This window comes from Papio anubis, chromosome 3, assembly GCF_008728515.1.
Source record: "Papio anubis isolate 15944 chromosome 3, Panubis1.0, whole genome shotgun sequence".
NCBI lineage: Eukaryota > Metazoa > Chordata > Mammalia > Primates > Cercopithecidae > Papio > Papio anubis.
This window is the reverse complement of record NC_044978.1, coordinates 94,075,263-94,092,305: the sequence shown is the minus strand read 5'-3', so window position 1 is coordinate 94,092,305 and position 17,043 is coordinate 94,075,263. Positions and strand designations below refer to the sequence as shown.

Sequence of the window (17,043 nt, the reverse complement as noted above, 5' to 3'; positions counted from 1 at the left end):
GGGCAAGCAAAATGCCACTGGACAAGAGAGAACCACTTAGAGATAAGTTAAAATATAACTTCATGCATCTGGGGAAATAGAGGTTGCTCAAAGAACCTAGAGTAAAACGAAAGAAATACAATTTTCCACAGTCACATGAGGAATAGGACTTACCAAAGTAAAGAGAGAAGGATCATGATTAAGATAAATGAGAGGCTGGAGGGATTAACTCATGGGGTCCACTGGAAACTGAAAGGGGAAAGTCTGGACATGAAGCCAAAGCCAGGAAAAAAAAAAAAAAAAAAAAGACTGTGTGGGTGACAAGACATGGGGATGAGGCTTCGTGGAAGGGAAGCTTCTGATTGCAGACTTCCAGACTCATCTTTAGAGGAGAGAGATTCTGTAGCCCTGGAGAGAATATTTAATGACACTGAACACAGGAAAACGATCCAAGCATAAAACATAATTTTGTTGGAGGCCAAGTTCAAAGAAAGCACAAATTTTAGAAGGTGAAGTCAATGAAATCAGTTACCTTTTATCAATAGCTACATGCTGGGAAAATCTGCCTACCATGATCATGTTTTATATAACTGGCCAGTTAACTAGAACAATGTGTACAAAGGATTGGTGAAAGGATTCAACAACAGGAAACAATAATCTCATTTATCTCAAGGATAAGGACCAATAACAATCTTTAGTCCATACAAATGGGCTTTTAAAATACGGGCTATAAAAACTTTGATTGAAAATCTCCCTCAACCCTCCTTTCCTCAATGGATTTGGAATTTCAATTATGCCTGGGGAGTGGGACAAGCTTCACTGACATCAATCACATGTTCTTGCATCCTGGCTTGAACTTGAAGTCAGACTGGACTCCTTTAGGAAAACCCATGTAGTTCCTTGGTCTGAATGGATTGGATGATATTAAAGGATTATAAGGACCCCTTCTTTCCTGAAAGCTGAATCTGTGATTTCTCTGTCGGTTGTTCTAGGTAGTGTAAGGACACTAAATGACTCTCCATTCCAGAAAGGCATTTTAAGTCAGAATAGTTAGACTGATGAAAATAAATGCATTATTTTAAATTTGGGATTTCCTCAAATGTCTGGTTAATTCCGGAGGGTAAAAATGACAACATTGAGAGCTTACTATGGCTGGAAACTGTACCTGTATTATCTTCCTTAATCCTCACATCATTCCCATAAAGAACCTGCAGCACAGGCAAGTTAAAAAATTTACCAACGTCACATACTGCAGAACCAGAATTTAAACTGAGAGTAAACATAACCTATTCTTTCTAACATATACCGAACCACATTTTAGTGGTGGGATTTCTTGAAAAATTACCTAACCCCTTCGAGGTTCAGATTCTTCATCTTAGAATGGGACCAACACTAGGTTCTGTCTCAATGTGTTTTCATGAAGATAAATCAGACAGGCGATGTTAAGTAGTTAGCACAATAGATGGCAATGGGGTTTAGTAAATGTTAGATATTATTGGTTGTAAGATCAAACTTTAGATTTCTTCTTATAAGTACATAAGGCCCTTCATAGATTAATCTGTATTTACCTCAAGGGCAAGTAAGTTAATATCTGCCACATGAGTAGAGATCTTTCAAAACAATCAGATATTTCAAACAGTTCTGAGTGGACTGCAATATTTGGCTAATTAAGAAAACACACTGGCTTTTACAATGGATATGGATCCATCCAAGCACTCTTGCTTTAACACCTACCTCTGATTTCTGACCACTTTTGTAAAGTTCAGGCAGTTGCATGAGGGTCTCTGCAGACACGTCTTTCTCCAAAACACCGTAAATGACGGGAGGGGCAGATGTGAAGAGGAGGTTGAAGAAGATCAAAACCCAGTAATCAGTCATAGATGTTCCTGAAAATCCACAAAAGAACTGGTACCAGAAAAGGAGGTTCACATAGGCCTAGAGACACAAAGAAGGACATTCAGATCTTAGAATCAGTAATGGGTGCTATGATTACACATTCCAAATGCTGCCATTTTGAGCTTGGTGACTTCAGCCTCTCTGCAGTTTTCTTATATAAGAGAGGACCACAATTTACCTTGCAGCTTTTTTTGGTAAATATTTTATTAAAATGTGCACATGTATGTACACACACACACAGACACACACACACACACACCTATGTGTGAAATGGTCATCACCTATTATGTGGTGCTAGCTCTGTTCTAAGTGCTTTGTGAATAATTCATTTAATCATCATAACAACTTGGGGAATTAGATTGTTGTTCCCATTTTACAGATCAGGAAACTGAGTGTAATTAACTGAATGTTTGTATCCTCCCAAAATGTATATGAAATCCTCTTGAAACAAAACTCCCTCTATCTAAGTCCAATGTCCTTTCCTGTGGGCTGCCCTGCTTGAGATCGCAGAGCACTATCCCCACTGTGACGATGTTATGAGGTGGTACCTTTGGGAGGTGATTAGGCCATGACATCGGAGGCCTCATGAATGGAATCAGTTTATTTATAAAAGAGACCCCACAGAGCTCTCATCATCTCATCTCTTTTTATGTAAGGATATAATGAGAAATCTACAATCCGGAAGAAAACCCGCACCAGAACCTGACCATTCTAGTACCCTCATCTGGATTTCCAGCCTCCAGAATGGTGGGGAAGAAATGTTGTTTACAAGCCACCTGTCTGTGGTACTTTGTTACAGCAGCCTGAACTAAGATACTGAGGCACAGAGAGACTAAGAAACTTGCCCAAAGCCATGTGGCTAATAAGTAGTAGAACCAGTATTCAAATTGAAGGATTCAACACTAGATGAAGAGAGTCTAGCCCAGTGCCTGGCTCAGACATGGAGTAGACACAGCACAAACGTCCATTTTCTTGCCTTCTGGGTTGATAAATACATAGTGGTGAAATGGAATGGTGCCAGCAGAGTGGTCAACCATCCCAGTTTTCTTGGGACTGAGGGATTTCCCAGGCTTTGGGATTCCCAGTGCTAAAACCGGAACACTCTCAGGGAAACCAGGATAGTTGGTGACCCTAGAGGCCAGGCACAGGGATTCCACATGGTTTCCTGCAGTATTTTGTCTCAGATAAACTAAGTTCACTATAAAAAGCTCTGTGCTCTCAAGCAGGGCAGGCCACAGGAAAGGATACTGGACTTAGAGGGAGTTTTGTTTCAAGGCTGGGGGATACTTCCAGTTGATTCTTTGCCTTTAGGTCATTTCCCTAACCTCCCTGAATTATTATTTCCTGCTCTGTAAAATGAGAATTATACTACCTTAGGGCTTAGTATTAAGATCAAGTTAGAAAATGGTCATCATCAGCCGGATGCAGTGGCTTATGCCTGTAATCCCAGCACTCTGGGAGGCCAAGGCGGGCAGATCACTTGGAGACCATCCTGGCCAACATGGTGAAATCCTATCTCTACCAAAAAAAAAAAAAAAAAAATCAGATATTAGCTAAGTATGGTGTGGCATGCTTCTCAGGAGGCTGAGGTTGGAGGATAGCTTGAACTCAGGAGGCAGGGGTTGCAGTGAGCTGAGATCATGCCACTGCACTCCACTCTGAGGGACAGAATGAGATCCTGTCTCAAAAATCAAACACACAAACAAGAAAGTAGTCATGATCTGTAAAATGTCTTATTAAAAAAAATATTGTCATCATAGATACACTAGAACCTCAGGACAAGGGCCACAATCCCTAGAATAGATTTTCAATTTCCTGATCTCTTGACCTCGTGATCTACCCGCCTCAGCCTCCCAAAGTGCTGGGATCACAGGCGTGAACCAACGTACCTGGCCAGAAGAGATTTTCTTAGTCTAGTGTCTACGGACATGGATCATGCCCAGTTTCTAAAAATGTATGGTTTGTGGTTTGGGACACTATTCTAGGGGAATGAATCCACTGTCTTCATTGGGACCTCAAAGGTTGTCCAACATCCAAGAACCATGGTCTCAGAAAGATAAGCTGCTCTAATGGCTTCTGGTCCAAGCCCTTTGCATAGCATATAAAATATGCATTGTTTAGCTAGGTAAATAACAGATATCAATTAAGTCTGGAGATTATCAGTATGAATGACCACTCAAGGATTATGGAGCAGGAAGACCACCGAGGTCCTGATTCTCTCTACTAATGAACACTCCCTCTCTTCGAGAGTGTATAGCATCTCCTCCTAATACTAGTATTTCTTTACTGTTGGATTCAATCTGGAGTTAAAAGGAGGTGAGAAGGTGAATGGATATTGCCACAATTGGGGAGAAGGTGAACAAATGCAAAGATTTAAAATAAAAACTTGGGAGAGGGGCTCCTCTTTAAAAGCCATTGGCCACTAAGTTCTGGAATTGTAAATTACAAGCTGCAGTTTTCCCCAGAAGCACATACTCAGGCAGAGATTTCATACATTTCAAATATTTTCCTAAAGTATCTGAGTTTTACTAAACTTTGACTAACTGCACTAATTCTAATTAGTAAAGTCTTGAGTGATTCCTGAAAAGTGTATTGTGCTGCAGGAAAAAAAAATATTCCTACTGATGGACATACACACTCACGCACACAGAGTTCTAAATTACACATTTGGGATCTCCTAAAAATGACTTTTTTCCCCCTGAAAATGGTATTTTAATAGATTGATATCAACCCATGTCTACTACTAACATACTACATATGGACTTTAAAAACTAAGAGTGAATTTGGCCTAAAATTCATGATATTTACATAATTACCCCTCTTAGAAGATACTTACATCTGATTACGTATGATTTTATAAAAAGAGGAAAATGAAATTTAAATAGTAGGCTGAAGATTAGAGGCCTGGATTTCTAATCAAATTCTGCCCTTTTAGGAATTAAATAATCAAAATATAATTCCTTTATCGTTACATAACTACTGAGCACAAATACATTTTATAGGTTGGCTAGAGAATGCTTACATCTGTGAGCAACAGCCAGCTACATGCTAAGACATACTAGGTTTTCATCTGTATCTGTGTCTTTACTATAATACATGGGGCATTAATATGGAAGAGCTGATATTTTTTGATATTTCCAGTAAAACGGATGCAAACCTTTTCATTCTCTACTGAGAGATAGCGTTAAACATTTCATAATTCTTCTTGTCACAGCCTTTTTTTTACAGAAGGTTAAAAACTGGATTTTAAATGAAACAGACAGGACTTAATTTAAATGCACAGGGAGTAGAAAATGTTAGCAGATGGACAAGCCTGGCAATTTGCTGTCAGCAGCTGAAACATAGCACATTCCCAGCTTAGTTCTGATAAGACAGCAAGACTGGTCCTGGCTGTTCCCAATACATCAATAAGGAAAGTGAGTTTAGCATAGGACACTTCCTCTTCATTCCTGATGCAACAGGCTTGGAAGGCATGAAGGGAAAAGGCACAAATTCTCTGGGGTTACATACCACATTCTTATAGAAAAAATAGAGAATCATGTTGGAAAGCCGTGTATAACACCAGTGTCCATGGACAAGAAGGAGCTTGCTGAGATGTTTGAACTGAGAAACGGCAAAGTCACTGGCCATCACAGCCTGCAGATGCAATGGGGAGAGAATGCCATCCTGAATGATCAAACATGTTAGAACAGACACAGCACAATTCTTGGGAAACTCTAAGTCTCATATTCTACCTTCTTCTGACAGCATTTGTTCCATACATGAATGAAAATCATTTTTTGGATTACGAGCTTTTATCTGAATTTTGTGCCTAAAATACCATCCCACACACACACCCACATATACATATACACACGTGCACACAAATAGGACACTCCCACTTCCTTCCTTCTCCTCTCATACCCTCTTCTTTCCCTTTTTTTTCCTCCCTCACCTGCCTCAAGATCTTTAGGTCCTTCATTCAAATCCTTAGTAGCTTCTTCAGAGTCAGAATTTACGCAGCTATTGCAGGACTAAAATATATATTCCTATGATTTAGGTAAGCTCTATTTTTAACAGGTGAATAATACAGCTAAAGTTATCCAGGAAATGCCATAATACTCACCTAGTAAAAAAATCAGTGAATGGATAGGTAAACTTCCTGTCTCCCACTCCTCAGCTAGCCACACACAGCCTCACTCTGCCACAGAGGATTTACCGTGGAGAATGCTGCCTTTGGATGGGCAGGTCAAGGCCACAGAACTTGGGTGCACAATATCCACTCACCTGCATGCCTTCTTGACCCGAGACTCCTATTCCAATGTCTGCCACTTGTATCATGCTAACATCATTGGCACCATCACCTTCATGAGGCAGAAAAAAAGGAGAGAAACATATGAGGAGTAAAGAAAGGGTGTAAATGTTGCAAATCGATAGGGGCAGCTCAAGTGAACAAATAAATCCTTCAAAGTTCATCCCTTTCTCCAAGTTTCCTGGAAGGAAGTTAAACAGAAATGAAGTGTCATCCCACTGCCATCAGGAAGAATTCCAAACTCAACACTGCTTTAAACTGCTTCACGCTATGGCACCTACCCAGACTGATCTTGTTTTTCATGTCACTCATGCTACCTTCCATTCTCCAGATACACCCTTCTCCCTGTAGCCATGCACGTGATAACACTGTCCTTATCACCCGCAGCTCACTTTGCTGGATTTCAATTTTTCTTGCTCTCAGCTTAATAATTGTTATATATTATATATAATGTATGATATAAATTATAAGTATTATATATAATCCATATAAATATAATTATAATGTAATAAATTCTAATTATGTTATATATAATTAGAAATCCAGGAGTTTTCGCTTTGGAAACATCTGGATCCATAAGCTTGAATAATTCATTTATTTGTTTATTCAACAAGATAACTGAACAAAATTCCACCCTAATCCTGAAACTTTACTGCAGCAATCTGAAAAGTGATGCTATCTTTTCACCCAAGCTGTTAATAGGATATGATGGAAACCCAGGAGTTTTAGTGGCTACATCACCACCCTGGGGGGAAAGTTACCGGAGACTGGAAGCAGTCCAGAGGGAAAACAGACATTGAAAGAGAGCGCTGATATGCCAAGTCTTCAGCTTAACACTGGAGTCTCTGAGATCTTAATCTCATACTACAATTCTCTTCAGTTATACTCATTCTTTGGTGTCAAGGCTTTAATATCCACTAGACTCTTTTTTTTTCTTTTCTTTCTTTTCTTTTGGGACAGAATCTTGCTCTGTCACCCAGGCTGGAATGCAGTGGCACATTCTCAGCTCACTGCAACCTCTGCCTCCTGGGTTCAAGTCATTCTTTGCCTCAGCCTCCCTAGTAGCTGGGATTACAGGCTCCCACCACCATGCCTGGCCAAGTTTCGTATTTGTAGTAGAGGTGGGGTTGCACCATGTTGGCCAGGCTGGTCTTGAACTCCTGAACTCAAGTGATCCACCCACCTCGGCTTCCCAAAGTGCTGGGATTACAGGCGTGAGCCACTGTACCCAGCCTGATATGCACTAGACTTCTGATTTTCAAATTTACATCTCTAGCCAATTTCTTATTCCTAAATTCCAGACTTTTATTCTCGCTTCACACCAATATCACTGCTTAGACATTTAATGGCCTTTTCAAACTTCACATGAGTAAGACCCAATTCCCAATTTCCCCTGCCTCTATCTCAGTAAATGGCAACTCTGTTCTTTCTGTTCTTAGACATAACTTTGGCATTCCCTTTGACAACTCTTTCTCTCATATAACATATCCAATATGCCAGCAAATGTCACTGGGTCTTTTTTTAGACCGTGCCCATTATCTGACCACGTCCCAACCCTTCCTTTGCTCCCAGCTGTGCCCAAGCCACCATCATCTCTTGCTGAATTATCAAAACTGATTTCGTATGTCTCTGCAGTCCAACAATTACTCTGACAGAACAGCCAACATGATCATTTTAAATTTAAGGCAAATCATGTCCCACTATTGCTGAAAATCCTTCAATGGCTCCCTAATTTTACAATGTCCTCTAAGACCCTGTGTGATCTGGCCCCCTGCCGCTTCTCTGACCTTTAATAACCTGCACAAAACTCCTCCCTTTGCTTAATCAGCTTTGTCCTCAAACACACCAAACATGGTTCCCCTCATGGCTTTCATTGTCGCTGCCTTCTCTTCCAGGAATGTTCTTCCCCGTGTCTCCCATGGCCTCTTTATGATTTCCTTCATGTCTCTGCTCCCAGTTAACCTTAGCAGTGAGACCTTCTTGGAAAATCGTGCTTAAAAGAGCAGCCCCAGCCTATCTCCAGTGCTCTACATCTCCATAGTCCACTTTATTTTTTCAATAGTACTTATCACTATCTGATACCTTACAGATTTATGCTTTGTTTTACTGTATGCCTTCCTACTAGATGTAAGTTCCTTGTAAAAAGGTACTTTTTCAATTTTATATACTCTTGTATCTCCATTCCTTAGAAAAATGCCTGGTACAAAGAAGGCACTTGATAAATATTTGTGGAATGGATAAATGAATTGTCATGTCCTTGAATTTAGCTTTCCTGAAGGTAGAACACATGAATTTTTCAGTTCTGTGATTCAGTTTATTACTCGGCTTAAGCTTGTTGATTTGGGGGTCTGACACTAAACTAAGAAGTCTGGGGGGCCGGAGCAAGATGGCCGAATAGGAACAGCTCCAGTCTCCAACTCCCAGCTAGCCACACAGAAGACCAAGTGATTTCTGCATTTTCAACTGAGGTACTGGGTTCATCTCACTGGGGGAGTGCCGGATTCATCGGTAAAGCGGGTCAGCTGCTGCAGCCCTCACCAGCTTGTGAGTTGAAGCAGGGCGAGGCATCGCCACCTGGGAAGCAAGGGAAGGGAATCCCTTTCCTAGCCAGGGAACTGAGACACACACACCTGGAAAATCGGGTAACTCCCACCCCAATATTACGCTTTAAGCAAACAGGCACACCAGGAGACACATATCCCACACCTGGCCGGGAGGGGTCCCATCACTCCACGAGCCTCCCTCATTGCCAGCACAGCAGTCTGTGATCTTACCGGCAAGGCAGCAGCGAGGCTGGGAGGGGCTCAGCCATTGCTGAGGCTTAAGTAGGTAAACAAAGCTGCTGGGAAGCTCCAACTGGGTGGAGCTCACAGCAGCTCAAGGAAACCTGCTCGTCTCTGTAGACTCCACCTGGGGACAGGGCACAGCCACACAACAACAACAACAACAACAAAGCAGCAGAAAACTCTGCAGACGAAACGACTCTGTCTGGACAGCTTTGAAGAGAGAGCAGTGGGATCTCCCAACACGGAGGCTGAGATCTGAGAACGGGACAGACTGCCTGCTCAAGGGTCCCCTGACCCCCTGAGTAGCCTAACTGGGAGACATCATCCCCACTAGGGGCAGTCTGACACCCCACAATTTTCACAGGGTGGGAGTATACCCCTGAGAGGAACTTCCAAAGCAAGAATCAGACAGGTACACTCGTTCAATAGAAATATCTCTATCTCTGCAGCCTCTGCTGCTGATACCCGTATACGAAAATTGGAGGGACCTCAAGCAATTCCAACAGACTCATTAGCTGAGGGGTCCTGGATTGTTAGAAGGAAAACTATCAAACAGGAAGGACACTCCACACCAAAACCCCATCAGTACATCACCATCATCATCAAAGACCAGAGGCAGATAAAACCACAAAGATAAGCAGGGCAGAAAGCCGGAAATTCAAAAATAAGAGCACATCTCCCGGCAGCGAGCGCAGCTCATCGCCAGCAACGGATCAAAAGCTGGACGAAAATGGCCTGACGATGAGAAGAAGGTTTCAGTCCATCGCAAATTTCTTAGGAGCTAAAGGAGGAATTACGCACTCCAGCAAAGAAACCAAAAATCTTGAAAAAGTGGAAGAATTGACGCTGGGGACTAATTAAATGCATAGATATCATAAACTAAATGAAAGAGATGAAACCATGACACGAGAAATAATGTACAAATGCACACACAAGTCAGTAACCCACTGATCAACTGGAAGAAAGAGTATCAGCCGATTATGATCAAATGAATGAAATGAAGCAAGAAGAGAAACCAAAAGAAAAAGAAGAAAAGAAATGAACAAAGCTCAGTAAGAAGTATGGGATTACAAAGACCAAATCACCTGATTGGGGTGCCTGGAAAGTGAGGGGGGAAAATGGAACCAAGTTGGAAACACTCTTCAGGATATCATCCAGGAGAACTTCCCCAACCTAGTAGGGCAGGCCAACATTCAAAATCCAGGAAACAGAGTAACGCCAGCACAAAGATACTCCTCGAAGAAGAGCAACCCAAGACACATAATTGCCAGAGATTCACCAAAGTTGAAATGAAGAAAATCTGGCAGCCAGAGAAAGGTCGGTTACCCACAAAGGGAAGCCCATCAGACTCACAGCAGATCTCTCGGGCAGAAACTCTCCAAGCCAGAAGAGAGTGGGGCCAATATTCAACATTCTTAAAGAAAAGAATTTTTTAAACCCAGAATTTCATATCCAGCCAAACTAAGTTTCATAAGTGAAGGAGAAATAAACTTTTACAGATAAGCAAATGCTTAGAGATTTTGTCACCACTAGCCTCGCCTTACAAGAGACCCTGAAGGAAGCACTCAACATGGAAAGAACAACCGGTACCAGCCATTGCAAAACATGCCAAAATGTAAAGACCCAGGCCAGGAAGAAACTGCATCAACTAACGAGCAAAATAACCAGTTACTATCACAAATGGCAGGATCAAGTTCACATGTCAAATTTAACCTTAAATGTAAATGGACTAAATGTCTAATTAAAAAAGACACACAGACTGGCAAATCCGATAAAGAGTCAAGACTCCATCAGTCTGTTGTATCTTTGTGAGACCCATCTTCACTCTAGAGACATACATAGGCTCAAAAATAAAGGATATGTAAGATTACCAAGCAAAATGGAGAACAAAAAGCAGGGGTTGCAACTTAGTCTCGATAAAACAGACTTTTAAACCATCAAAGATCAAAAGAGACAAAGAAGCTATTACATAATGGTAAAGGGATCAATTCAAGAGGAAGAGCTAACTATCCAAATATATATGCACCCAATACAGGGAGCACCCTAGATTCATAAAGCAAGTCCCAGAGACTTACAAAGAGACTTAGACTCCCATACACACAATGGAGACTTCAACACTCCACTGTCAACATTAGACAGATCAATCCAGACAGGTTAACAAGGATGTCCAGGAATTGAACTCATCTCTGCAGCAAGCAGACTCATTAGACATCTATAGAACTCTCCACCCCAAATCAACAGAATATACATTCTTCAGTTAACCACACTGCACTTACTCCAAAATTGACCATATAATTGGAAGTAAAGCACTCCTCAGCAAATGTACAAGAACAGAAATTATAACAACCGTCTCTCAGACCACAGTGCAATCAAATCCAGAACTCAGGACTAAGAAACTCAATCAAACCAGCCAACTACATGGAAACTGAACAACCTGCTCCTGAATGACTACACATTGGCACATAACTTAAAATGAAGGCAGAAATAAAGATGTTCTTTGAAACCAATGAGAACAAAGATACAACATACCAGAATCTCTGGGACACATTTAAAGCAGTGTGCAGAGGGAAATTTATAGCACTAAATGCCCACAAGAGAAAGCAGGAAAGATCAAAATTGACACTCTAACATCGCAATTAAAAGAACTAGAGAAGCATAAACATACCCAAAGCTAGCAGAAGGCAAGAAATAACTAAGATCAGAGCAGAACTGAAGGAGATAGAGACACAAAAACCCTCCAAAAATCAATGAATCCAGGAGTTGTTTTGAAAAGATCAACAAAATTGACAGACCACTAGCAAGACTAATAAAGAAGAAAAGAGAGAAGAATCAAATCGATGTAATTAAAAATGATAAAGGGGATATCACCACCCCACAGAAATACAAACTACCATCAGAGAATACTATAAACACTCCTAATGCTAAATAAACTGGAAACCTAGAAGAAATGGATAATTTCCTGACACTACACTCTTTCCAAGACTAAACCAGGAAGAAGTTGAACTCTGAATAGACCAATAGTAGGCTCTGAAATTGAGGCAATAATTACAGCCTACCAACCAAAAAGTCCAGGACCAGATGGATCTACAGCTGAATTCTACCAGAGGTATAAGGAGGAGTTGGTACCTACTTTCTGAAACTATTCCAATCAATAGAAAAGAGGGAATCCTCCTCAACTCATTTTATGAGGCCAACATCATCCTGATACCAAAGCCTGGCAGAGACACAATGAAAAGAGAATGAGACCAATATCCCTGATGAACATCGATGCAAAATCCTCACAAAATACTGGCAAACCGGATTCAACAACACATCAAAAGCTATCCACCATGATCAAGTGGGCTTCATCCCTGATGCAAGGCTGGTTTCAACATTCACCAATCAATAAACATAATCCAGCATATAAACAGAACCAAAGACAAGAACCACATGATTATCTCAATAGATGCAGAAAAAGGCTTTTGACAAAAATTCAACAGCCCTTCATGCTAAAACGCCAATAAATTCGCATTGATGGAACGTATCAAAATCATAAGAGCTATTTATGACAAACCCACAGCCAATATCATACTGAATGGGCAAAACTGGAAAAATTCCCTTGAAAACTGGCATGGATAGGATGCCCTTCTCACCACTCCTATTCAACATAGTGTTGGAAGTTCTGGCTAGGGCAATTAAAGAGAAAGAAATCAGGGGTATTCAGTTAGAAAAGATAGTCAAATTGTCCCTGTTTGCAGATGATGACATGATTGCATATTTAGAAACCCCCATTGTCTCAGCCCAAAATCTCCTGTTGATAAGCAATCTCAGCAAAGTCTCATAGGATACAAAATTAATGTGCAAAAATCACAAGCATTCTTATACACCAATAACAGACAAAACACAGAGCCAAATCATGAATGAACTCATTCACAATTAAGCCGTAAAGAGAATCAAATACCTAGAATCCAACTTACAAGGATGTAAAGGACCTTCAAGGAGAACTACAAACCACGTTCAGTGAAATAAAAAGAGGACACAAACAAATGGAAGAACATACCATGCTCATGGATAGGAAGAATCAATATCGTGAAAATGGCCATACTGCCCAAGGTAATTTATAGATTCAATGCCACTCCCATCAAGCTACCAATGAGTTTCTTCAGAATTGGAAAAACTGCTTTAAAGTTCATATGGAACCAAAAAGAGCCCGCATCTCCAAGACAATCCTAAGTCAAAGAATAAAGCTGGAGGCATCACGCTACCTGACTTCAAACTATACTACAAGGCTACAGTAACCAAAACAGCATGGTACTGGTACCAAAACAGAGATATAGACCACAAACAGAACAGAGTCCTCAGAAATCATACCACACATCTACATGTTTTTCTCATCTGATCTTTGACAAACCTGAGAAAAAATGAAGAAATGGGGAAAGGACTCTCTATTTTAATAAAATGGTGCTGGGAAAATTGGCTAGCCATCAGTAGAAAGCTGGAAACTGGATCCTTTCCTTACCCCTTATACCTAAAAATTAATTCAAGATGGACAGAGACTTAAATGTTAGGACCTAATACCATAAAACCAGAGGAAAACCTAGGTAGTACCCATTCAGACATAGGCATAAGTAAAGACTTCATGCCTAAAACACCAAAAGCAACGGGCAGCAAAAGCTAAAATTGACAAAATGGGATCTAATTAAACTAAAGAGCTTCTGCACAGCAAAAAGAAACTACCATCAGAGGAACAGGCAACCTACAGAATGGGAGAAAATTTTGCAATCTACCATCTGACAAAGGGCTAATATCCAGAACCTACAAAGAACTCCAACAAATTTACAAGAAAAACAAACAACCCCATCAAAAGTGGGCAAAGGATATGAACAGACATTTCAAAAGAGGACATCTATACAGCCAACAGACACATGAAAATGCTCATCATCACTGGCCATCAGAGAAATGCAAATCAAAACCACAATGAGATACCATCTCACACCAGTTAGAATGGCTTATCATTAAAAGTCAGGAAACAACAGGTGCTGGAGAGGATGTGGAGAAATAGGAACACTTTACACTGTTGGTGGATTGTAAACTAGTTCAACCATTATGGAAAACAGTATGGCTATTCCTCAAGGATCTAGAACTAGATGTACCATATGACCCAGCCATCCCATTACTGGGGATATACCCAAAGGATTATAAATTATGCTGCTATAAAGACACATGCACGTATGTTTATTGCAGCACTATTCACAAGCAAAGACTTGAATCAATCCAAATGTCCATCAGTGACAGATTGGATTAAGAAAAATGTGGCACATATACACCATGGAATGTTTATGCAGCCATAAAAAGGATGAGTCGGCGCCTTGTAGGACATGGATGCAGCTGGAAACCATCATTCTTGCTAAACTATCACAAGAACAGAAACCAACACCGTGATGTTCTCACTCATAGTGGGAACTGGAACAACTGATCACTTGACTCAGGAAGGGGAACATCACTACCAATCAGCCTATCATGGGAGGGGGAGGGGGGGAGGGATTGCATTGGGAGTTATACCTGATGTAAAATGACGAAGTTGATGGGTGCAGCAGACTAACATGGCACAAGTATGCTACATGTAACAAAACCTGCATGTTATGCACATGTACCCTACAACTTAAAGTATAATAATAATAAATAAATTTAAAAAAAAAAAAAAAAAAAAGAAGTCTGGACTATTTTATTGTTTACCATGTCACATCCCTACTACCTGGTTCACAGAAGGTGCTCAAATAGGTGATAGAGGAAGGTGCTCAAACAGGTGATGGGAAGGAGTGAATGTGGTAGAGAGAAAGGGAGGAGGAACATGGAAGGAGCACTGGGAGAGGAAAGAGACAGAAGGATCGCTGTCTGGTGTGGTGTGAAAGGAAGAAGTGCAGGACTTGGATTCATCCTCACTCACCAATGGCGAGGGTCATCACCCGGAGATGGCTGCGGACCAATTTCACCACTTCACTTTTCTGCAGCGGTGTGGCTCGGCAGCAGACCACAGTTTGACACCAAGATGTCAGTTCCAGGAACTGCTTTTGTAGACTTTCTTGCAGAGCAAACTCCAGGGTCTTCCCAGTGATAATGAGTCCAGCTCGTAACCCGGAGTCCTGGGGGACAGGAGGCTGATGTAAATCTACACTTAATGACACTTGCTCTGGCAGGGCTTGAGTTTTCTTCTGAAGTTCTTTCAAAATTGTGCTCATCAGCATCCCACAGGCATCCTTGAAACAAGAGGCAAAGGTGGTTAGCCTCCAGGCTCCCTGGGTGCCAGAACCAGTTACATTTTTTTATTGTCATTTTTTAGCAATTGCTGAATCAGGAAAACCTCAAATAATGAATAACTGATTATTTTCAAAGATTTTACGAGTCTTCCACAGAGAGTTCTGTGTGTATGTGGGGATGGGTTAAAAGGAGGGGGAACATCTCACCCCCAACTGCATTTCTTATGAAGAAATAACTGTGAAATTTCTTCATGTGTGCAATTTGCCTTCTTGAACAGTGAATCCCAAGAGTCCTCTGGTCTCATTCTGCCAATTAGCAGCTGCTTGACCTTGGGCAAACTATGTAACTTCTCTAAATCTTAACTTTCTCATTAAAAATATGCAAATATTATTTCCATCATAATGTTGTTGTGAGGCTTAAGCAAAATAATACATGCAAAACTCCTAGTGTAAGGCGTGACACATGGCAGACATTTGAAATAGTAATTATTGTTTATATCTTCTTTTGGATTCAATGTATTCATTCACTCACTAAGTATTTAATGAGAAACTATATATTAGAAAACATTCCATGAGCTGGACCTACACCAACAAACATGAAAATTCCTGCCCTCATGGCGCTTGCATGCTGGCCGGGATGTTCTTGGTGGTACTTATCACATCTCATTTGTATACATCCTCACTCCATACTAGTTAGGAAGTTCCTTAAAGGCAGGTATCACTTTTAATTTACTTTTGAAGCCTTCATGAGGCTTAAAAGAGGACCACATCAGGTACTCAGTAAACATTCATTGAATGAATTCTACTCAAGAAGATGAACAATAAGCTTATCCAGAAATTCTTGTGTCGAGTGACCACTAAGATAGATTCCAAATCCAGGAGCAGTGAATTTAAGTTTAGTTTATACACTAAGTCTGAAATAGTTGATTTGTGAAAGAGCTGTCACTCAGAGCTTGTTCGCTGTGATTTTCAATGCTGTTTCATCAAGCGTTTCTCAACCTACAACAAAATAAGAAAAGCAAGGAAGAAGTAGATATGGATATGTGTGTACGAAACAGCACAAAAACTATAAACACTCTTGTGGAGTGTTCATAGGGCTCTATTTTAGGAATGAATTTGATCTCATACACCTCCAAAGCCCTTAAGGAAAAGTATACAGAGATGAATCAGATATGCTCATACAGCTCATTACATCATAGTAAAAATTATTTTTAAAATCCTTCCGGAGTTTGGTTAAATTAAAAAGGCACATTTAGAAAGTAACATGCCTCACAGTCATTGAAAACATTAACATCGGATTATGTGTAAGGTATCTGTAATTGAAAGAATACAGCTGCAATACCATACAACAATATAAATATGGTCTTTGTGGCATCAATATGCTTCCAGTATACAGAATACAGTCTGTGTGGATATTCTCCAAAATATAATTTTAAATTGTAGTTTTATGATTATAAATTGATTATAAAGGTTTTTGTACTCTTCTATATATTTGAGTATATGTTTAGGTTTTACGAATTAACTATTTTTTCATTATAAAAATAACAGAAGTACATACACACACACAGCTAATCTTCATTATCTGTGGAGTCCACATTTGTCATTTCACCTGCGTGATAAAATTTATCTGTAATTTCACAATACTTGAGGTGCTTTTGTGGTCACATGTCACAGAGTGACATTTGAGTGTCACATGCAAAGAGTGACATTTAAGTCACGTGATATGCCCATTCCCAGCTGAAGCTGAACACCATGATGCCTTCTTTTGCCACTTCTCAAACTGTAGCAAAGTCTTCTTTTCATGGGCTATTTAGTGGCATATTTTTTGCATCTTTCTACTTTTTGTCAGTGATTT

General features: G+C 40.4%; 1 protein-coding gene across 6 annotated transcripts in view; it reads right to left on the bottom strand.

Annotated features, from left to right (window-relative positions):
* The window catches only part of ATP10D (ATPase phospholipid transporting 10D (putative)), a 116,231-nt gene that overhangs the window by 14,169 nt on the left and 85,019 nt on the right, over positions 1-17,043 (bottom strand). For all 6 annotated transcript variants that reach the window (XR_646908.4, XM_009206790.4, XM_009206787.4 and 3 more), the window contains 4 exons: positions 14,879-15,188; positions 6,142-6,218; positions 5,386-5,511; positions 1,714-1,914 (listed from right to left, as the gene is read on the bottom strand). Coding sequence is in view for 5 of the 6 variants with exons in the window: in XM_009206790.4 (XP_009205054.3) it covers positions 1,714-1,914; positions 5,386-5,511; positions 6,142-6,218; positions 14,879-15,188 (714 nt within the window). In the remaining variant the exon portion in view is untranslated. The remainder of the gene's footprint in view (positions 1-1,713; positions 1,915-5,385; positions 5,512-6,141; positions 6,219-14,878; positions 15,189-17,043) is intronic.